Raw genomic sequence first — 21,095 nt, 5'->3', positions numbered from 1 at the left:
GAAACCATAACCGGTACTTAACTGCTTATCAAATTATTTCTGCTTATTGTTCTCTACTTACACGTTTAATTATTTGAGGAGGTTTTTGATAAGATAATACATTGATACTGATCGATAGTTATGTAGTTACAAGTGTCTACCTACTGATAGTTAAAATAATATGATATAAACCACATTGGTACTGTAAAGTTATAAATACTATTCGTTTTCAATGGAAAGAAATGTAATCTCGTTCTATTCCAATTGTTTTATTGTAGATAAAATTTATATACTTACATATGAGGCATATTGCGCCGACTACAGACAAAATGGTAAAAGAAAATGTCATCATTTTCACCATCACCACAAAAGAAAATTATGTAAGTAAGTAGATGTGATTAAAATGGAAAAACGATTGACGATAGAATTCTAATTATAGCTACTAAAATAAGTTTAACTAACAAAATGATGTTACTGTTAAAAACATTTCCATTCATACATTTTAAAATAAAAGATAATAACTACTTTCCGTGCTCCCGCGAGTCCCAAAAAGAAATGAAAACATTGACACCCATCTCAACAACCACAATGCCACAGATAAGATACTACCTAAGTACTTCATGTAAGTAGGTAATACTTAATGCTAAAGTTTTGTTGCCGATGAGAATATAATTTAGAACATCACCGGATTTAGAAAAAAGAGAATTGTCACTTTCTCAATCTTGGATGGATTTCAAGACATATTTGTATACGCATACGGTTAGAATTAAGGCGGGTCCGCTGCGCCATGTTATGAACAGAACATTGTTCAAAAACATAATTTTATCGTTGTAAAACACGTTCGGCCACGCCCCTTTTTATGTTTTTGAACAAATGTTCTGTTCAAAACATGGCGCAGCGGACCCGGCTTTAGAATATAACTTGGAAGTTTACTATACATTTTACACAGAAATATTTCCCATGTGAGCAAAGCTCCAGTGTACGTAAATACGTTTTTTAAACAAATGGATACGTGTAAAGAATCTATATAGGTTAAAATATATTTTATTTCAGGATAACTAAGTACTACGTACATTTACGTGATTTATCACGAATCTAATGTAGTTGACATATCAACAACCTTGCAGTCGCCGTGATCACAGCCAGACTGGTTTACGTGTACAAAGCTTAGAAAATACATGTGAGTTAAAACAGAATGCCTAATAAATATTTAGAGTTGGTATTATTTGTTTGAGAGCGATTTGAAAAATTCTGTATAATATCCAGCTAGCCACATTCATGAGAAAGGCAATCTTCAAAAGGCAGAAGAAAAGGAGAATAGTCAGTTGTGTGAAGGTGCGGATTCTCTGTGACACTTGTGTGACACCATGGAATTAGTAGGTACTACGTGGAGTACCTACTAATTCCATGTGTTACTCATATTTTATAATAAAGTCGCTTTACGCGTCTCTAGTTTAATAACTTATATCTTCTAAACTTTATTGTTTATTGAAAAGGTAAAAAAAACTAAAGAAGTACAGACTAGACTTTATTTTTATTGACAACAAATTTCACGCACCGTTCCACGTCGCATAGGAAACTGCTATAGGCGTGATATTTGCGACTTCCATATTATTTATACCTTCGGTGGTATCCAGTCTACCGTGGCCTTTCAGATGCCTGTTGAGGGCGCATTTTTGAATGAAAGCCTGGTCGCACAACTGACATTTGTGGGGTTTCTCTCCTGTGTGTATCATGCGGTGGTTCCGCATGTCTTTTCGCGCCATAAACTTCTTCGGGCACATATCGCATGCGTATGGACGTTCTCCTGCAACGAAATTACTAATGGTAGAAAAAGTAAGATAGAAATAATTACGTGCACATACATTACATTTATATTATACTAGGTTTTGCCCGTGGCTTCGCCCGCGTTAATTTTCTGGGATGAAAAGTAGGAACATAGGGTATGTTCGAACTAACTCACTTTCGCATTTATAATATTAGTTAGGATAGGATTAGGATAAAAAACATTACTTGTTTTCTTCTTTTCTCCCTTGAAATGAGTGATGAGCTAATCTTTCGAGTTAAAATGCCGTATATACAGTATATCTGTAGCGGTATGTGTGTATACATATATCACATGAAAGAGTTACCGACCGGTTACATACGCGGCTGTGGGTATTCAAAGCCCAGGGTCCACTTGAAAAGTCACATTTTTTAATTAAGTTAATTTTTGTTTTTGTTTTGATTTTAAGTCTGGCCGCCTCCTGTCAACTGTTAACCCTCTTAAAGAATACTATTGTTGGCCCAGCTGTTAAAGTTTTTATCTGTTAACTGCCTCGTACCTATATCCACAATAGGATACGGAGTGGTCCTATTCCAGGGCGGAAACCATACCCTTCAGTATGATTGTATGTGTAGTGTATTACCTGTATGTGTTCTCATGTGTATGATTTGGAAGTTTTTACTCTTGTACGTCTTATCGCAAATATCGCAAGAGAAAGGTTTGTCTGACGAGTGCGTCGCCATGTGTTTATACATGTCACCCTGAAAATAACAACTTTTCATCATTTATCCTCATGAATTTAGACTGGAGCTAGAACTTTTTGTTCCAAATAGTGCCAGTCATATAGAGCTATTTTTTGATGTGAAAACTTCTTTAGCGGCGTTGTACACTTTTTGTGATGGGTAAAAAATATTTACTCGTGATCATAAATTCGTAAGACGTCAAAAATGCACAACGTTAATATTCAAGTTTTCACTTCTGCCGGCACTCCCGTGCAACCCCTTTTTTTAAGCCATGTGAAGGATCACACACATTTTTAGAAAGATCCTGATTTTGATAAAGTCTATGCTTTGAATAGATATGGCGAAATAAAAAAATAACATTATTTTTATTTAATTAGGTATTTGTTATTATTCACACTTTCGCGTGACGTCACACGAAGTAATTTGTTCCCAAGGAAGGCTGCTTTATTTCTTATTATTACAAACTTCGAAATCGTTTCAACTCAAACGAAACAAATGTACTACAAGTACGTACCTTGATAAAGAACCTCATATCACAAATGGTGCATGCGATATTCTTAATGCCGGTATGTCGTATGAGATGTGTCTTCAGGTTGCCGGATTGAGAGAAACGCTTGCCGCACTGTCCGCATTCGTAGTTCTTGGATTTAGTATGGGTTGTTAAATGTGACTGCAATAATGTTTGTTTACTTATTACAAGCCGCCAGTCTCATAAATACCATGATATTAAACTATATATCTAAACCTTCGTCACACTTATCTATAAAAAGAAAGCCGCATCAAAATCCGTTGCGTAGTTTTAAACACCTAATCATCGTGACAGACAGTGGGAAGTAACTTTGTTTTATGCTATTTAATTTAAACTTATTGATCTGCGGAATATAATTTCATCAAAATCGGGGGAGTATGGCAACATAAATCGTGACACGAGAATTTAATATATTAGAAAATATGTAGATATTGGAAAAGCCCACCTTCAGATTATACAGCTGTACAAACTTAGCGTCACAAATATGACAAGCGTGTTTCTTGATTCCGGCGTGTATCATTTCATGGTTCTTCAGCACGTTGAGGTACGCGAAGTTCTTGCCACATGTGAGACACTGGTACTTGCGCACGCCTGTGTGAGTCCTCACGTGGCTTGTCAAACTGCGAAGGGTTGGGAATGACTTTTCACAGTGCTCGCATTTTATGTCTGGCTGAAATGTATTATAAACGTAATTGAATCTTCTGTTACATATTACAAATAGAGGCACAAATGTACAAATATTTTTTTTGTCAACCTTTTAGGTCCCACTGTTAGGCAAAGGTTTACCACTATTGCCTTACCAAACGTCTCTATTAATTTTTTTTATTGCCTACTTAATGTACAAAATACAGGTCTTGGTTGTTGCAATGGGAGAATATTATATTCACTGTCATATACTTGTGCTGGAAAACCTGACTTGTTACAATTTAGCCATTTGTCATGTATTTGTATGAAGACACAATTTAGATAAGTTTAGAATATAGTGTTTAGAATATAGAATATAGTGATGCTTACACTTTATACAAGTACTTTATACAAGCAGTACTGTACCAACCTTTTTGCCGAAATGACTTCTCATGTGAGCTTCAAAATTTTCATATTTCTGGAAACTTTTCTCACATTTTGCACATTTCATTCTAGACTTCTTTTTTGATTGTTGTGAAGTGTGTATTGTACGACTTCTGCATTTCCTGGTGAACAACATAACGAAAAAGAATTTCAATGAGGAGTTTTTTTTTTTAATTTAAGCTACTGGATTATATTATAATTACAAAATAAAAGCCTTGCACCTCAGAATACAGAAAATACCTACTAGAATAATAATCTTGAAAATTTGCCTGCCTGCCCAAACTTGTGAACACTGAGAGGTCTTATACATGTACACTGGTGATAAAAATTGTTATAGATGGTTTTATAAAGTTGACAGGAAGAAGAAGACTATCAATCTTCATCTCAGTACATACAAACTACTAGATTTTTTGAATTCGAAGAAAATAAGAAATAAAAAACCTGTCCCACTTTATTGTCTCCTGTTCTTCCACTTGGTATTCTATATTCCTATTGTCTGATTCGTCCTCTAATGATGATGCTATATCAGTGAAAGCAGCCACATTATCGAAATCCACTATCTCGTTAACTCTAGTTTCAACTTTTATGTGCTGGAATAGAAATGCAGAATTACATGTTGTAAGTGTAAAAAAAACTTTTTAGATGCATACATTGTTATAATCCCCATTTCCCATGAAGGTAGGCAGCGACTAGGGATTTCCACTTAGGATTTAAATTAATTTTCATTTATAAAGTATTTCAATGATTCGGACTATAAAGTCCCTTTTGCAAAATGTCCTCTATGCTGAAGACAGTGATTTTTTACCAAACACTGATTTCTACAAGTTTAAACTAAAGAATAATTTCTTTGATTAAGTAAAAATAGTTTCTTCATCATGGAAACATAACATTTGTTTACTTACTTCTTCCATTGACTGTTTTAGAATAGTATCACATCTTACAACCTCTTGCTTGAAACTGTAAAAACTATTGAGTAAACTCAAGCAGGCCTGACATACTTGATTTGGTAACAAATCTTCAACAGAAATCTGGAACAATAAAATCTAAATAGAAATCATATGGTAAAACTTTATTGGCCTACTTGAGAACCAACATAAAAATTGTAAACTGCGGTAGTGTTAGGTAGCTAGAGTTTCAAAGTTATAAGAAACAGATAAGGAAAAGGAAAAAGCGTCGTGTCGTGTGGAAAAAGTAAGTTGGCAGATTCGAATAGAACAGGTTTGAATGTTTTTAGAAATAAATGGAAGGAACTCCCTCCCTCCACCGATCAGAGAATATTCTGATGGTGATGAGGAGTGCGATGTTTACAAATGTATAGTAAAAAGCTCATTGAACTGAGAATTTTGACTTAGGTACCTCCACAGAAGTGCAATATTGGAACATATCTGGGCTACACACTGTGAATATATTAGACATTGGGCCTGCATCTGATAAACATGTTCGACATATTTTGTTGAAGTCTAAATTATTTGCCATTTTCATTTGTTACTTGAGTTTGAACGTTTTTAGCAAAATAAAATAACATGAACGACCCTTGGCTTGGCCATTTGTAAACATTTCAATTCAAAGACAAACGTCAAAATTGACAGCACCAGCGGCAGCTTCGCTTTTTTGTTTGACATGAGAACCGTACTAGAACGCCATATTTAAAACCATATCAAGAAAAGATTTGTATGTAATAAATAAACTAAAAAGCTATTTGACCAATTTTGATGAAATTCGGCACAGATACAGACGGAATGTTCAGGAGTACCTAACATAAGCTACTTTTTATTGTTCTACCCGAACGAAGCCGGGACTGGGCACTAGTTTGGTAATATATATGGTTAGCCAAACCACGTAGATTGACAAAATGTGTATATTTTTTTAGTTAATCCCTGTTGCTGGAAATCAGCAATGGGAGAAGAAAGTTTGTAGGAAAAATACATGTTTGTCTAGAGCAGTGCTGCAAAGTACTACTACACTCAATAAAAATGACAATTGGATCAATATACATAGACACTTTAATGATTAAACAGTCAATTTAAAATATGTTCTAAATGCTTTTCATGCACTTTCAAGTGCCTTTTTAAAGTCCCTTTTTGGCTAAAGCTGAGATTACACTCCAAACATTTGTGGGGTCTTTCTCCTGTATGGGTCAAATGATGTTCATTTACCCTTCGTTTAGATAAGAAGCTTTTTGGGCAGTAGTTGCAAGCATAAGGTCTTTCTCCTGAATGTGTTCTTTTATGTTCAGTCAATGTCGATTGGGCTCTATAAGATTTTTGACAAATATCACATGTGTATGATTTTTTTCCTTCATGTATTTGTAAATGCTTGATTAAGTTATATTTTTGTGTGAAAGGGTAGTTACATGTATGGCATATGTATCTGCGGCATGTATGCCTTCTGGACACGTGATTCATAAGAACTGTCTTACTAAAGAATTTCTTGCCACAATGTTCACATGTGTAGATGCGCTCTCGGTTTTCTTTGTGTATTTCCAAATGAGTCTGAAATAAACCGAAAAGAATTATGTACTTCAGTCAAGTTGTTTCTGTTGCAAAATCATTTTCAGACTATTTCACATAGGTAGTGGATTTTTTCACTAATACGTAAAACAGTCCTGGACATAACAAAATCAATAGTAAAACTTCAATACCTTTAAACCTGTTTTAGTACGAAATTTTCTTCCACATACATCACAGACATGTACCATTTGGGGTGTATTCTCATGCATTTTTGCATGATATTTTAGTGAATCTTGACTCTTGAATATTTTTCCACAACTATTGCATTTGAGAGACACCAGACTAATGACCCTGTGCTCATTTATATTGTGCCGCTTAAGTCCATTCCAGGTGGCAAAGGTTTTATTACAAGGAAGACAATGTATAGGGGTCTACAATAAAAATAACATATTGTAATTTTAATTATGTTGATAATATCAATGACAAGCTAAACTGGTAGAACAATACTTACAATTTTTCCTTCATGCTCCAATTTATGAGCTTCAAATCTTTCAAAGAAAACAAAAGTTTTAGTGCATAATTCACATGAAAAACGCTGGCTCTTTTTATCACCAACTTTCTTGATTTTGTGTTTAGCTTTTACCCTTTGTAATTTCTTTTTGCTTCTGAAACATAAGATAATGAATGAAATGTCATAATATAAAATGTGCCTAATAACAAAGGCTTTTAAATAATATACAGACCTCTTCTTTGACTTCTTATCTTCAATATCATTAGTTGAATAATGTTGTTCTTCAAACACATCTAAAATATAAGTGAATTTAAAATTTCTTATTATAACATCCCAGAGGGCATTGGATATAAAGTTCAACTAGTAACAGATGATCCAATTTACATAAAAAAAATAAGAACCAGAAAAAAGTGTTCTTTTTTTAACAGATACATGCTTTTTTTTTAATAACCAACCACCCAATCAGAATGTTTGTATTATTATTTTTGTATCAATTACCTTGATTGATGTACTTGTCAGTTTATTACTTTTCTGCTTGTAAGTATAGCCATTAATTAAAATAAAAACTAAATAACTATTCCAAACTAATTAAGTATTATTAGTATCAGGATCTTTACTGTAAAATAGTAATGTTACCTTCATCAAATTGACTACTAAAGTCTTCTTCTTTGACTAGTTTATTGTTGTGATGATTCCCATTATTATATGCAGCAGAGCACACAGCAGAGCTTGTAACATCTACCTCGACTTTAACAGTTTCACATTTTAATTCTAATAGAGAGTTATGTGACTGAATACACATGTTTTTGAATTGTATGAACTTTGCGAGTTGTTCATGGCACGAAATACACAAAGCTTTTGGTAGATCTTCATCTTCATGCACCTAAAACAATATTTTTTCAAATTAAAACTGGGGAATTATATAATTATACGGGTTATGGTAAAATATCTGTTACGATTGAAATTATTGTTTAAAATTAACCGAAGAATTATTTACGTCTATTGATGTGCAGAAACTATATTGTTCAGCAGACACATTTTGAAATAGTAAATATGTAAAAGCCTCTTCTGGACCCAAACAAGCGCGACATAATTTCCAATTAGTCATTTTATTATCAAATGGTAAATTATTTTGATTGCGAAAACGAAATCAATCAAACAACCACAACCCGATCGTCGACTAGCCAAAACAAAATTATTTGACATTAACATTAGAGAATTATTATGACGTTGACAACTTGATGGCTTTCTCTCAAAACGATTCAAAATTTTTTTGATAGCCTCTGGGCTATGACAAATAAATTTATTCCTCTTCTCCAATGTGATTTTCATGTTACGTATGTGCAGGCAGTGCCTTGGGTTGTGACCATTTGATAATTATTCTGATTCTGAAATTATTCTCGATAAAAAATATCTTAATTTTTTTTTTCAATATATTCAATATTTTTGTGGAGCCTAAATGATTCGACGAGCGTTTTAACCGCTGCCATATAGTAACAAGCGATATTTATAGATGTTATTATGTGTCACAGTTATGTGTTAACGCAAATTTTCAAAAATACAAATTTCGGTCAGACAGTGGATGCAAATGAAAGCCTAATAAACAATATATAAAACTTTATTTAAAAAATACATCAATTCAATCTCAAGATTCAATCTCTTTTGCGAAATGTTAATGTAATACTGTGGATATTGCTTTGCACAAATGGAATGTCTGACATCCACCACCACAGATTAAATATTACTAAATTTATTACCACTCACCTTAGAACAAAAATAGATATCTATTCAAATTCAATCTTCCACCCTGTTTTTCACAGAACACATAAAGAAGAACTAAATTTTATAGCACGTGTAGCTACTTTAGTATTTTTACTAATAAAATACACTTGGTGGCTATTGGTCCGGTCAGATGAGGCTTGTGTTCAGTTTCTTTCTGTGTTCTGTGCTGTACTATAGTCTAACAGTACTAAATAAGTATAATAAAAAAAGATCTTTAAAAAAATACTAAGCCTAGTTTACATCCACCATTAAAAAATATATTAATTCGATAAGAAATAAATTAATTCAAATTACAACCAAGTTCCTTTTGAAAAAGTGAGAACACAAATTTCAATTCGCAAATATCTTGTTCTTGCTGTGTCTGAAAGTAATTTATAATCTAGCAACTTTAAACTGTGTTACAGAACTTAGTTGTCATAAAAATTATATATGAATAAGCGTTTTTGTACAACGGCAGCTTTTCAATATCAGTTTGGCCGTTCTTTGTGAAAACAAATGTTTATGGTAACTTCTCAGTCCATCTGATATAGAGACCATGGAATTCGTAGGTACTTGGTACGTACAACGGAGTACCTACTAATTCCATGGTACAGACAGTGCGGCTTCAATTATATTTCTCCCTTTCGAAAAAAACAACAGTAGCGACAAGACTGGCGTCGTGATGTTAAATGTTATTACGTCAGGGATTAGCTTGGCTTAATAACATTTTGACATCACGACGCCAAAAAAAAAAAGATAAAATTATTTCTTTTTTTTAGTTTGGAATCCTGGCAGGCGAAAGAAGAACGATATTAGAAATTACAATTTTCCCTGCATGAAAGGCTTCAAGTATTTGTGGAAGCTGTCGTTGACGGGTTTAGCGTTTAGCGGGCTTTTCATGGCTTCGTCCATCAGCCGCTCGTATACGCGACCGTCGTATGAACCCAGGGCAGAGTGTAGAATCTGAAACATTACAAAAATATATTTTCTAAATAAATATTTGCGAAAAACAGTACAGGATTGATTGATTTATAGATTACTAGCTTTATGCCCGCGGTAAATTTCCCACGGGAACAGTTATTTTTCCTGAATGAAAGGTACATCCTTCTCCACACTTCAAACTACATGTATGCAAAATTTCAACAAGATTGTTTGAGTAGACAGAGCGTGATGAAGTAACAAATAAACTTACTTTCGCATTTATGTAGGTATGTATGTATGTATGTATGTACGTATGTATATACCTCGTCCCTGAAGTCGAAGCCGTCCACGAGCGCCACAGCGTCGGGGCGCAGCCGCGCCAGCAGCTCCTCGTAGCAGCGCTGCAGCCGCTCGATGTCGCGCTCCGATATCGACGTGAACTGACACCATATCAAACTTTATTGTTGGATGTATAAGATTAACCATATGTCAATGTATACTCGGTTTATTGAAATGCAAAAATAATTGTACATTTGTACACTTTGGCGTTCCACGGGCCAGAAAGGGTTTCGTTTCGTGTCGACAAAGATCAGAGAGTATAGTTTTCAGAAAACTAGTTGTGGCCAAATTAGATTTCGACCACAGACTAAATAACACTAAAGACATAGGTGGCGCCAGAAGCGACAATTAAAAATAATAAATGCGTTCATTCAAATACTAACATTTATGTTAAGCCCACAGCGCCATATCCGATCATACGGTACGATATGAACGTATGCGTTCTCGATAATAGCCGTCCGATAAGTCCGACGCAAACCTATCTACGAATTGGGTTTGCACCCGACTTTGGAAAGAAACTGCGAGTGAATTCGTCTATGATCTTGTTCCATTCTATGCATGACAAAAAATGCGGATAGGCAACAATAGCATTTCCATGGAGGGCCTTATATTTGATGTTTAACATTTCTTTAACATTTACGGTTATTTTTCAGACTGACTCCGCGGCATCACAGTCCCGAGCATGTGGAGATAAGAGAGAGGGACAACTAACCCTGAGCAGGTCGCCGACCCTCTGCAGCGCCCAGTAGACCACATAGAGCTCCACCAGCAGCGTCAACACTTGCCTCAGAGCTGGCGACAGATTCTGTGAGAGCGTCTGTGTCTCCGAGTAGTATGTCGACAGGAGTATCAGGCGACAGTGGGCCTGGAACAGGACGAAATTATATATATTTTTATTGCTGGAAGAAATTTCATTTGAAATAAGTAGCAGCTTTGTACTGATTTTCTTATTTACTGTCTGTCTCTTTCTTGTACCTTTTTATACATGAACTGTTAAATAAATACTAATAGTTAATATTAACTTGAAACGCTAACTTTTCTATTAGGTCATAGACAAGTAGTTTGTACCTCTGAAGCATTGGCCAGCTGCACAGAGGTCAAGTTCCACGCATCCTCGTAACAGAGTCCACTCTTTTGACGTTTCTCGATGTTGGCCACGCACAGGCTGATTTTACTGAAAAAATAATGATAAAAAGTAAAAAGACGAACACTGCTTTGGATGAAACATAATTTATATAGATATAGCTTGAAGTACGAAGAAGGACATAAGATATCTATCATCCCGGAAAAATATAATTGCTCTCGCGGGAAATCACGCGGGCGAAGTCGCGCCTAAAACTAGTATAAAATAATTACCAATCTGTTCCCATTTAAATTATTAAATTAAATAATAATATTTATTATTATTAAATAATTTTAATTTTATTATTATTAAATAATAATAAATCTTTTATTCAGATAACTGTGATCCAAAATAATATTACAAAAGACCTTAATAACTATGTTAGTATATTAACCTAAAGACGAAAAAGAAATTTCCCAACTAATATTATTGGACCGATTGTTACGAAATTCGGTACACGGGTAGAAAATAACCTGGAATATCACATATGACACTTTTCATCCCGAAATTCCCACGGGAGCGAAGCCCCGGGGCGCAGCTAGTTAAAACTAAAATACAAAATCGTATAAAGTAATTACCCTCTAGCGACCCTCTGGAATCCGTCCAGTATGTGCGGCACGGAGTTGTCCCAGGGCGGGGAGCGGCGACCCTCGCCTCCCGACAGATACGATACTGTTGGTGGTAAGGCGTTACCGCCTGCCGCCTGCTGCCACGCCTTCACTAGGTATCTGGACGACCAATGAATATTGAATATTGTTACGATATATCACTATGACGACCTCGGTAGCGCAGTGGTAAAGTGTTTGCCTCTGAACCGAGAGGTCCCGGGTTCGATCTTCTGTCGGATCATGATGGAAAATGATATTTTTCTGATTGGCCCGGGTCTTGGATGTTCATCTATATATGTATTTGTTATAAAATATAGCATCGTTGAGTTAGTATAATTAATAGCATGCTCCTCTTTATTTATTTATATTTGCATACCTATATTCGGTAAAACATGTAGGTTTAATCATAAATTTTTCTATTTGTACTCATGTTTTTGGCAAATAAATGTTTTCTTTCTTTCTTTCTTTCTTTCTTTCTTTCTTTCTTTCTTTCTTTCTTTCTTTCTTTCTTTCTTTCTTTCTTTCTTTCTTTCTTTCTTTCTTTCTTTCTTTCTTTCTTTCTTTCTTTCTTTCTTTCTTTCTTTCTTTCTTTCTTTCTTTCTTTCTTTCTTTCTTCTCTCTCTCTCTCTCTCTCTCTCTCTCTCTCTCTCTCTCTCTCTCTCTCTCTCTCTCTCTTTCAGGTCTGTTTTCACTTACACGCCACATAAAAACACTTCTCCTCTATAAAACAGATGGTCTAATACAAACTATATATTACCTAATCCTAACTAGTATTATAAATGCGGAAGTGAATTTGTTTCTTACCTCTTCATGCTCTGTCTACTCAATCAATCTTCTTGAAATTTTGCATATATATGTATTAGAGTAAAGAGGTTTAATCTCTATACTGTCATGTCAGTTGGTTGTAATTCTGAGACGGTGCATTGTTGTAATGATTTGTTTGATGTATTTATTATAATAGAAACAAACAAGTGATGTTCTAGCTCCATACCCTGCGAATATTTACTAGTTCATCTACGGTCCTCAACAACATGTAGCTTGAATTGCGGAGGAGGAACTTTCATCCCGGGAAATTTGAAATTTCCCCTGTTCCGAGCGAAGCCGCGGGCTAAAGCACATTATAGTTACCTAGCAGTCTGGAGCAGTAGCACAGTGTTCTCCCCCTCGTAAGTGCAGGCAGCGGTGACCATCCCGTACGTGGTGGGCAGGTTGGAGGCCAGCATGTAGCCGTGTCCGCCGCACGCCAGGCGGCACCGCTCCACGCACTCCGCCGCGTCCGATGTCGTCACCGCTTTGATGCAGCACGACAGCGCGTGGAGCTAATGTGTGGTCGTATTTGTTTTTTTGTTGAATTGTTTGGTAATGTTCAACTTGTGTTTCATGAAGTGATTGCTGATCGAAACAATGCAGCAATAAAAATAAATCCTAACTTATATTATAAATGCAAAAGTAAGTTTGTTTGTTACCTCTTCACGCTCTATCTACTCAACCAATTTTCTTGAATATTATATACTAAATAACAAGTACTAAACGCGCACATAGGTACCTTTTATATTTCCCGACATTTCTACAATCTTCATAGTTTGAAGTATGGAGAAGGACGTATGGTACCTTTCATCACGGAAAAATAACTGTTTCCGTGGGAAATTACAGCAACAGCTGGTAGTGTATAAAAAGCTTTTTATTACCAAAAATGTATATTTTTTTACGTTTACACATATTATTTCAAAATAATAAAAAAAAGGAGCCACTGTTACTCCAGACGGTATCGTCTATCTTAGTGCCAAATTTCATAAAAATTGGCTCAGTAGCTTTTTAGTGAGTCGTTACAAAAAATAAAAACTAAACTACAAATCTTTTCTCGTTATAATATTAGTATGCACTTGTTTCTGACATTAGAAAATAAATGTAGTATCTGCATACACTTAAGCTTCCTCTAATCTAACGTCTGGACCTTAATTTCCAAAATTAAAAGTAAATAACTTAGGTTTCAAGTTTACCTCAGGCAACCGTTCCAGGTCTCCCGTATCCAATTCAGCGATGACATTGTTGTACATGTGCCACAGCCAATTAGCGCTGAGCCTGAACGCGTGTACTGTTGCAATGCCGATCATGAGTTTGTGCTGTTGCGTCACGTAGTCCAGGATTTGAGGTTCGGGTTCGCTGTTGAATAAAAAAACTTCCAATCCTACTATAACTACTTTTAAACTTTCGCGTTGCATAATTATATACTAAATAAGAGGTATTTAACGCGCATATACCTTTTCTATTACAAAGGTCCGATACGTCTGGGAAATAGAAAAGGTATGTGCGCGTTTAAACGCGCTATATACTATATAACAGGTATTAATACCTGTTATTTAGTATATAAATCAAATCATACTAATATTATACATGACAAAGTTTGTGAAGATATATGTGTATATGTGTATGTTTGTTAATCTTTCAGGCAAAATATACTGGACCAATTTTTATGAAATTTCGTACACGGGTCGATTATAACCATTACCACGGGCGCGAAGCTAGTTTTATATATACGTACAAGTAGTACACCATTGTTCAATAATCCGAGAAAATAAATTCGATTTACAATACGTGTGTTCACGGCCCTCGATTACGTCTCGGGCACAGATAAAAAGTTTATATGCATCAACTATGATACATAAAAACAAATAAAAATTGGAAAATGCTAGACAGTTTCAGTTCACTTTCAGTTTCTTAATAACACAGAATGATAGGACAAAATTGCCGTCCATGACAATTTTGTCACGCGAAAAATAAATATTCATAAACTTTTTGTTGGACCAATACGAGGTTATATGTGCCTATAATGGAATTAGTAGGTACTACGTAATACTTACTAATTCGGCATGATAAATAATGTTTGTATGATAAATACTGTTTGAATGAGTTTCTTTCGGCATCGCCTCTCACATTGGTCGTTCTGAAATGCTAGTAGTTTGTAGTTTTGGTAAATATTATTTATTTCTAAAATGAAGTGAAAAAATTTTGAACAAATGAATTGATTTTGATTCAGATACATTATCAGCAAACGGTGAAACTGCCATTAGATATATAAAGATGGAATTTATATCTATACTATTATTATAAAAAGGTAAGCGTTTGTGAGTTTGCATGTTTGAGGCGGGTAATCTCCGAAACTACCGAACCGATTTCAAAGATTCTTTCACCATTAGAAAGGTACATTATCCAAGATTGCTATAGGCTATATTTTGTCTCGAAATTCCCACGGGAGCGAGGCCCCGGGTTCGAGCCAATGAAACTCAACTGTTTTTGTTCAACGAGCAACTAGTTCCATAACCAGATGGCGTTGCCAACTGGTTTGATATAACAACGTGTCTTTCTTTTTTCTTCTGATTCGTGGCGTTTTTGGTTCAACGTATTCCACGTAGGCAATACAGTTGAGAACAATAATAAGTTAGAAAAATTACAGCTTTTTTCTTTTCACACCACAGTTCTTTTCTGCATTTGACCTTCGACGAATCTCTAATCAAACTAATAATAACAAAAACAAACCTGAATTTTTCGACCTGTCGCCGCGAGACCGCGAGCGCGAGTAATTTTTGTCTTTGTCTTTTTTAACCAAAACATTGTTGGCATCACGCCTTCTCAATGCATTCGCATCGTAGATGTTCGGTTGTTTCCGTGGCGCGTCGTACGTTGGAAGCAAACCAGTTGGGCATTCCAAATACTATTGCACTTATGATTAAACCAGTTGGATCGTAGAGCATAGAACAACAGTTGAATAAACTGCTTAATAACGCCCACGACTAACATCTAGTATAAAAATATACTTACTCAGGTTTAGGTTGCGACTGCCTCCTTACTGCGGAGTATCTAGTCGCGATGGTGACAGCCTTAGCCATGTACGTGCACATGTCCTGCACTAACACGACTCGAACGAACATCATTGTGCCATACGTCAGCTTCGAGTTTAGAGAGTGGACATACGTGCCGTCCTGTGGGAGAAACACGTCACTATTTCAGATATAAAATCTTAATAATAAAATGCGAAAGTTTGTGAGTATGTTTGTTATGTCTTCGTGCTCAAACGGCTTGGTAAATTTTTATGATATCTTGAATTAACACAAAGGGTACATTTTATCCACGCGATTCCCGTAGGATTCGGTCTAAAAGTCTGGCGCTTTATATAGTAGGTGGCGCTACTGTACATAAAAATGTAAGACTTTTTTATAATTATTACGCAGGGTGAAAGTAGTAAAATCATATTTATTTTCATCATAAGCATTAAAAAACATGGCCAAATAGATTATAAACAACAATCAAGTACTTATTGATTATGCGACCACCAGTTAACATAAATCATTTAGATAAGATAAATTTGACGCGAGTCCTACTAACAATATGTGATTTATCCATAATCGATAAATAATATTTCGTTGTAATGTCCCAAATAAATAAGGGTAATTGCATTTGCCCCGACTGTATCTAGCTCAAATTTTGCGATTGCATTGTATAATTCAAAAACATTAAATATTTATGACATAATAAAACATTTCAACCACAAATTGTATAGAAATAAGAAATGGGTCGGTTTATTGCCTGATATCGAGAATTCAGATATAAAATTTATATTTCTAGTAATAGGCAATGTTACCAATATGATAAAAAAAAACATTTGGTGGACAGTTTACGTGTGTAGACGTGATACCATAAAACTTACAACAAAACTTCTATATAACTTCTACTCTGTCCTGTATATCGTCTACAAATTTAGGATAAGCTGACGTTAAAACCTACAGTCGATTGGCCACATACGACCACTTTGGCATCAACTTTTAAAGGGAGTATTCCCGATCTGATACTATATTAGAACTTTCGAGAAACCATTCTACAGCTTGAAAGTGTGTAAAGTGCTTGCCTCTGAACCGAGAGGTCCCGGGTTCGATCCCCGGTCGGGTCATGATGGAAAATGATCTTTTTCTGATTGACCCGGGTCTTGGATGTTTATCTATATATGTATTTGTTATAAAATATAGTATCGTTGAGTTAGTATCCCATAACACAAGTCTCGAACTTACTTTGGGGCTAGCTCAATCTGTGTGATTTGTCCTAATATATTTATATTTATTTATTTATAAAGTTATCGCTCCTGGTATTTCATTTGTTCGTGGGCAGCGGTCACTTAGGTGACACGAATGCTCGTTTACCGCCCTATTTCATAAAAAACAGACAGACAGACAGACGGATAACGAAGTGATCCTATCAGGGTTCCGTTTTTACCTACCTATTGAGGTACGGAACCCTGAAAATATCTCTACACGTATCACACTTACTTCAAGCACTTTAGAATTCTTCATCAGCATATGATCTCTCGGTATCCTCACATGTTCGAAGCCAAGGAATCCATTATTTGTCCCGTTCATTCCCAATTTGGCCCCAATCTCGCCTATTTTTATTCCCTTTAGTGGCATATGGGTTTCCTCGTCACGCAGTTGCACTATGAACGGGTGGAGACCATGGCATTCGCCTTTAGTGTACAATTGGGCCATCACAATACAGTAGTTGGCTGTGTGGGCAACTGGAAAATATTTTGGTATAAGCACGACATAAGCAATTCATATCAGTTGGCTCAAGAAAGAAGCGGTGGTGGTGTAATGGTTCGCACGTGAGATATATAATGCATGGTACATGGATATCATGAATAACTATTTCTATAAAAATAAAACCGGCATCAAAAGAATCTGTTGTGTTGTTTTAAGTTTTTCACCACCTAAAGCTTGGGTCTGATTGGTATTAAACTGCGACGCAGATTAGAACCTTGGACCTTTCGACCACATGTGGGAGTATTAACCACTGGGCCGTCATCAATTCTTCTGTCTATATTATGTATATATTGAAACAAGTAAAAATAATACTTACGTCCGCCTGGCCACCATTTGTAGGAGGTAAGCGTAGGGCTGTGCAACACAAACTCTTTGGTGTTAGGGTCGTATGTTGCTGTTGTTTCTAGTCCTCGGATGAATGTGCCGTGTCCCAATTCGGTCTGAAAAAAATAATTAAAAGAGTCCGCGCCACGTAAGCAGTTCGGCGATTCTCTTTCTCATCTTTGCGTGTTCCTGGTTTTTTCCGGGGCTGTTACGCCACGACGCCCGGGGTCAACATCGCCACAATTTGGCACTACAGTCGCTGGCAACAACGACGTGGCCGATCTGTTATTGATAGGTGAACTTGTGTGGGTTTTTTATTTAAGTATAAAAGTGTATTGGTCTCCTATATATTATGAAATATGCCTTACTAAAAAAAATTCAACATCATTATCATAAGCAATTTTAATGTCCCCACTGAAAGGGTGCAGGCTTTACTGGTTGAAAACAACAGTTAAGCCACGCAAAAAAAATACGTACCCTTTTTTTGCTAGCAGTGTAATGATATATGAACTGACCTGAGCATAAGTACCAATGATGTCCAAATTGAACGCTCTTCCGATCCAATATGCCTGTTGTTCCACTGTAGCTTGACCCAAGAGAGTGGGGATGAACATCACATAATGCAGGGTTAAGGGGGACCCATCCGACAGTATGGCAGAACCCAGGGTCCCACCGAGTACAGACCTATGATAAAAAATATCATAAGCTTTAAACTTTGGCAAACTGTTATACATTGCTGGTTATGGTATTCGGTATACATTGCTGGTTTTTTTTGTGCGGTAAATAAAAGCACTCATACTAACTACGCAATGTTCACACATTCGCGTCGGCATGTGTCCGAGTTCGCCGACAGAGTAGAGCTGGCATAATGCGAATCATACAGTTGTTCAACAACTGTGTTATAGTGAAAGCAGACAGCGTTGATTATGCAGTCAGGGGTAGTCACAAAATATGAGCAATGTGATACTGTATTTGTATTCATTAATTTCATTATCCAAAAGTTACAGCCCTTGATTTAGGCCAGGAGAGCAGCCATCACATCACCTCTCAGTAGGGTTGCCAGATGGCCGAGAAATCCGGGATTATTTCGGAATTTTACACGTTCTGCCGTGTCAAGTTGTCTTATTAAAATACTAGTTTTTAAGAAAATAGGTACATATATAGCCATATCAAGCCAAATATACACAGCGCTAATATAACCAAAATAATTATATCTATGTAGAACTGTCTAAGAACGTAAAAATAATAAGCTTTGCATAAAGCCAAAGATTCTAGTTAGTTTAAACTCTGATCACAGACCAAAACTGATCTTGTTTGTGGCTAAAGACATGTCCAGGTAATGATAAACCTGGATCTGGCAACCCTACCTCTCAGCCTGCAACATTGCCGTGGAGGCGTTCGAAATTTGACTGTAGGAACCAAGTACTGACTGTGATAATAGCTATAAATAATTTAATCCTGTAAAGTTAAACCAAGTTAATGTTTTATACATGAATGTTCAATTATTAAAATTCAAGGTAAACTGAATAAAAGACATTGTGCTATGCAAATGTTGATAGAGACCACTGATAGACTGTCAACAATATTTAAATCATGTCTAATATAGAGATGACATAAATACGGAAGACACAAAATTGTTATTTCTTATACAGATATCTCAGTGTTATGTCAGGCAGTTTAGCGGGGAAATGCTGCCAACATTCTATGCATTTAGCCTCTATGTCATTTTTAATTAAAAAAATAAAGTCGAGAAATGATAATTATGAATTATTTAAAACTTCTATTTGTATTTTATTGTGTTGTAATATATATGTAATATTACTCAAACAGCATATAATTACTACATAGTACCCATACAATATTTGGTATGATATGAATGAACTGTAAAAATATATTTTTTCTTACATGAAATTTTCCATGCCAGTACTCTCTTCTTCTTGCATTCTTCTGATGACTTTGAATAGAAGGCATGCTTTCTTGACGGCCAGTTCATATTTTTCTTTATGGCTTAGATACTCAGATGGCACCTCTTCCAAATGAATACCCTCTTTAAGCAAAAGGTCCTCTGTGAATAAATGCAAAATGAAAATAATCACTATGTATTATAAAACAAAGTTGTTGCTTGTTGTCCATCTGCCCTATGTATGCTTAGATCTCAACCACGCAATAGATTTTAATGCGGTTTTTTTAATAGTGTGATTCCTGAGCATGGTTTAGGTGTTTAAATTATTATGCTTTTACCTGAGCAAAGCCGGGGTGGGCTGCTAGTGCAGACTAAAGTGAATTATATTTTACAACAGTGGATAAGTGTAAAATATACTAATGTTTTTTAAATGTACTAAATAAATAAAAAAAAAATTTATGAGGACTCCCATACAACAAACATAACTTTTTGTCATTTTTATAATAATAATTAATAAATTTCAAAAATCGAATACTACATAGGTACCTAATAAAAACAAATTTGAAATTGTATATTATTGTGTACAAACTACAAATATCATAACTAAAGTACTGATATGAACTGAACTTTGACACCACATTGCAGCAAGACTCAATAATACTGATTACATTGTGTTAGAAATTAAAAAAAAAAATTATAGGTATTTTACATACTTCAATATTTTGGGATATTATTTTTGTATATCTATGCTTAAATTTGAAAATGTTCCATGGTGACAGATTGTATTGTAGTATGTAAAAACAGTTAAGAAAAGAAAATATTTTTTCTAAATTCATAGGGGAATCTTGAAAGCGGTTTCATTCATGTGAGTCTCTTTAGGGTTGTGGAACTCAAAAGGTAAAATGTAGTAACTCTTGTAGGTTCACTTTTTTTCAATTCTTAAGACCCACGCCTTCTCTCTCATTCTCAGTACTCCACAGTTCACTTTACAGTTCTTGACAGAACTTTATAGTTCAGTTTAAAATAATTTTAAAATAAACTTTTTGAAATTCGAGTAGGTACGTACTTACTGTCGTTACTACGAACTTGTAATAAAAAGTGAGTACCAACTAGAAAGTCTTTGTCCTACTTCCAACTTTGAAAGAGAATTCATTGCAAATTTGAAACATACAAACATCACAACATAAAAAATGGAACGGTAAATTGTTCTAATTAGTAGAATTTATAATAATAAATAATGAATACCTCGTTTCCTACGCTCCTCAGTGTTTATTACACCTCCGTCAATAAAATTGGTTAATTCAGTCACATTAAATGTGCACTTATCCCTTTCTCTTTGTAAATCAGGGTTTATTTTATCGGTCATATTTATTTCTAAATAAAATTATTTTTCGATTTAATTTCCACACCACTCTCTCCTTTATACCGTTCGCCAGCGGTGCTGTAATGAAAGAAATGAAATGTATTGAACGAACAAGAACGA

The 21,095-nt window shown here is 35.3% G+C and overlaps 3 protein-coding genes across 4 annotated transcripts; all 3 read right to left on the bottom strand.

The window, feature by feature from the left end:
* Positions 1 to 1,494: 1,494 nt before the first annotated feature.
* Positions 1,495 to 5,666, bottom strand: LOC128679746 (oocyte zinc finger protein XlCOF6.1-like). 2 transcript variants are annotated; one of them, XM_053762166.2, is made up of 8 exons: positions 5,441 to 5,666; positions 4,987 to 5,112; positions 4,526 to 4,674; positions 4,071 to 4,206; positions 3,462 to 3,686; positions 3,002 to 3,157; positions 2,388 to 2,505; positions 1,495 to 1,786 (listed from the first exon to the last, which is right to left on the bottom strand). In XM_053762166.2, the coding sequence occupies exons 1-8, from the start codon at positions 5,564 to 5,566 to the stop codon at positions 1,530 to 1,532; spliced, it is 1,293 nt and encodes a 430-aa protein (XP_053618141.1). In that variant the 5' UTR covers positions 5,567 to 5,666; the 3' UTR covers positions 1,495 to 1,529. The 2 variants fall into 2 exon arrangements, with proteins under 2 accessions (XP_053618141.1, XP_053618149.1); XM_053762174.1 differs by having other exon boundaries at positions 4,535 to 4,674; positions 5,441 to 5,665.
* Positions 5,667 to 6,069: 403 nt separating this feature from the next.
* On the bottom strand, positions 6,070 to 8,256 carry LOC128679758 (zinc finger protein OZF-like). The gene is made up of 6 exons (XM_053762187.1): positions 8,043 to 8,256; positions 7,682 to 7,928; positions 7,278 to 7,338; positions 7,046 to 7,199; positions 6,726 to 6,965; positions 6,070 to 6,576 (listed from the first exon to the last, which is right to left on the bottom strand). The coding sequence occupies exons 1-6, from the start codon at positions 8,151 to 8,153 to the stop codon at positions 6,103 to 6,105; spliced, it is 1,287 nt and encodes a 428-aa protein (XP_053618162.1). The 5' UTR covers positions 8,154 to 8,256; the 3' UTR covers positions 6,070 to 6,102.
* Positions 8,257 to 8,647: 391 nt separating this feature from the next.
* Positions 8,648 to 21,076, bottom strand: LOC128676865 (probable peroxisomal acyl-coenzyme A oxidase 1). The gene is made up of 13 exons (XM_053757273.2): positions 20,858 to 21,076; positions 19,615 to 19,774; positions 18,225 to 18,393; positions 17,702 to 17,825; positions 17,116 to 17,360; positions 15,617 to 15,777; positions 13,798 to 13,960; positions 12,926 to 13,116; positions 11,768 to 11,917; positions 11,135 to 11,240; positions 10,779 to 10,931; positions 10,051 to 10,167; positions 8,648 to 9,769 (listed from the first exon to the last, which is right to left on the bottom strand). The coding sequence occupies exons 1-13, from the start codon at positions 20,976 to 20,978 to the stop codon at positions 9,626 to 9,628; spliced, it is 2,004 nt and encodes a 667-aa protein (XP_053613248.1). The 5' UTR covers positions 20,979 to 21,076; the 3' UTR covers positions 8,648 to 9,625.
* Positions 21,077 to 21,095: the final 19 nt, after the last annotated feature.

The sequence above is a fragment of the Plodia interpunctella genome, chromosome 2 (genome assembly GCF_027563975.2).
Source record: "Plodia interpunctella isolate USDA-ARS_2022_Savannah chromosome 2, ilPloInte3.2, whole genome shotgun sequence".
Lineage (NCBI taxonomy): Eukaryota > Metazoa > Arthropoda > Insecta > Lepidoptera > Pyralidae > Plodia > Plodia interpunctella.
The sequence above is the reverse complement of the archived record's forward strand: the minus strand, read 5'-3'. Positions and strand labels throughout refer to the sequence as shown.

Coding starts and splice junctions, on each gene's coding strand:
- LOC128679758 (XM_053762187.1), bottom strand. CDS start 8,153: ATGACTAATTGGAAATTATGTCGCGCTTGTTTGGGTCCAGAAGAGGCT. Junction 7,339..7,681: donor TAGTAGTCAATTTGATGAAG/GTAACATTACTA, acceptor CTTATATTTTAG/ATGTGTTTGAAGAACAACAT. Junction 6,577..6,725: donor GTACTAAAACAGGTTTAAAG/GTATTGAAGTTT, acceptor GGTTTATTTCAG/ACTCATTTGGAAATACACAA.
- LOC128679746 (XM_053762166.2), bottom strand. CDS start 5,566: ATGAAAATGGCAAATAATTTAGACTTCAACAAAATATGTCGAACATGT. Junction 2,506..3,001: donor ATATGAGGTTCTTTATCAAG/GTACGTACTTGT, acceptor TGTTATTTTCAG/GGTGACATGTATAAACACAT. Junction 1,787..2,387: donor ACACATGAGAACACATACAG/GTAATACACTAC, acceptor ATTTCGTTGCAG/GAGAACGTCCATACGCATGC.
- LOC128676865 (XM_053757273.2), bottom strand. CDS start 20,978: ATGACCGATAAAATAAACCCTGATTTACAAAGAGAAAGGGATAAGTGC. Junction 10,168..10,778: donor GGGTCGGCGACCTGCTCAGG/GTTAGTTGTCCC, acceptor ATATGGTGTCAG/TTCACGTCGATATCGGAGCG. Junction 9,770..10,050: donor GCTTCGACTTCAGGGACGAG/GTATATACATAC, acceptor GTAATGTTTCAG/ATTCTACACTCTGCCCTGGG.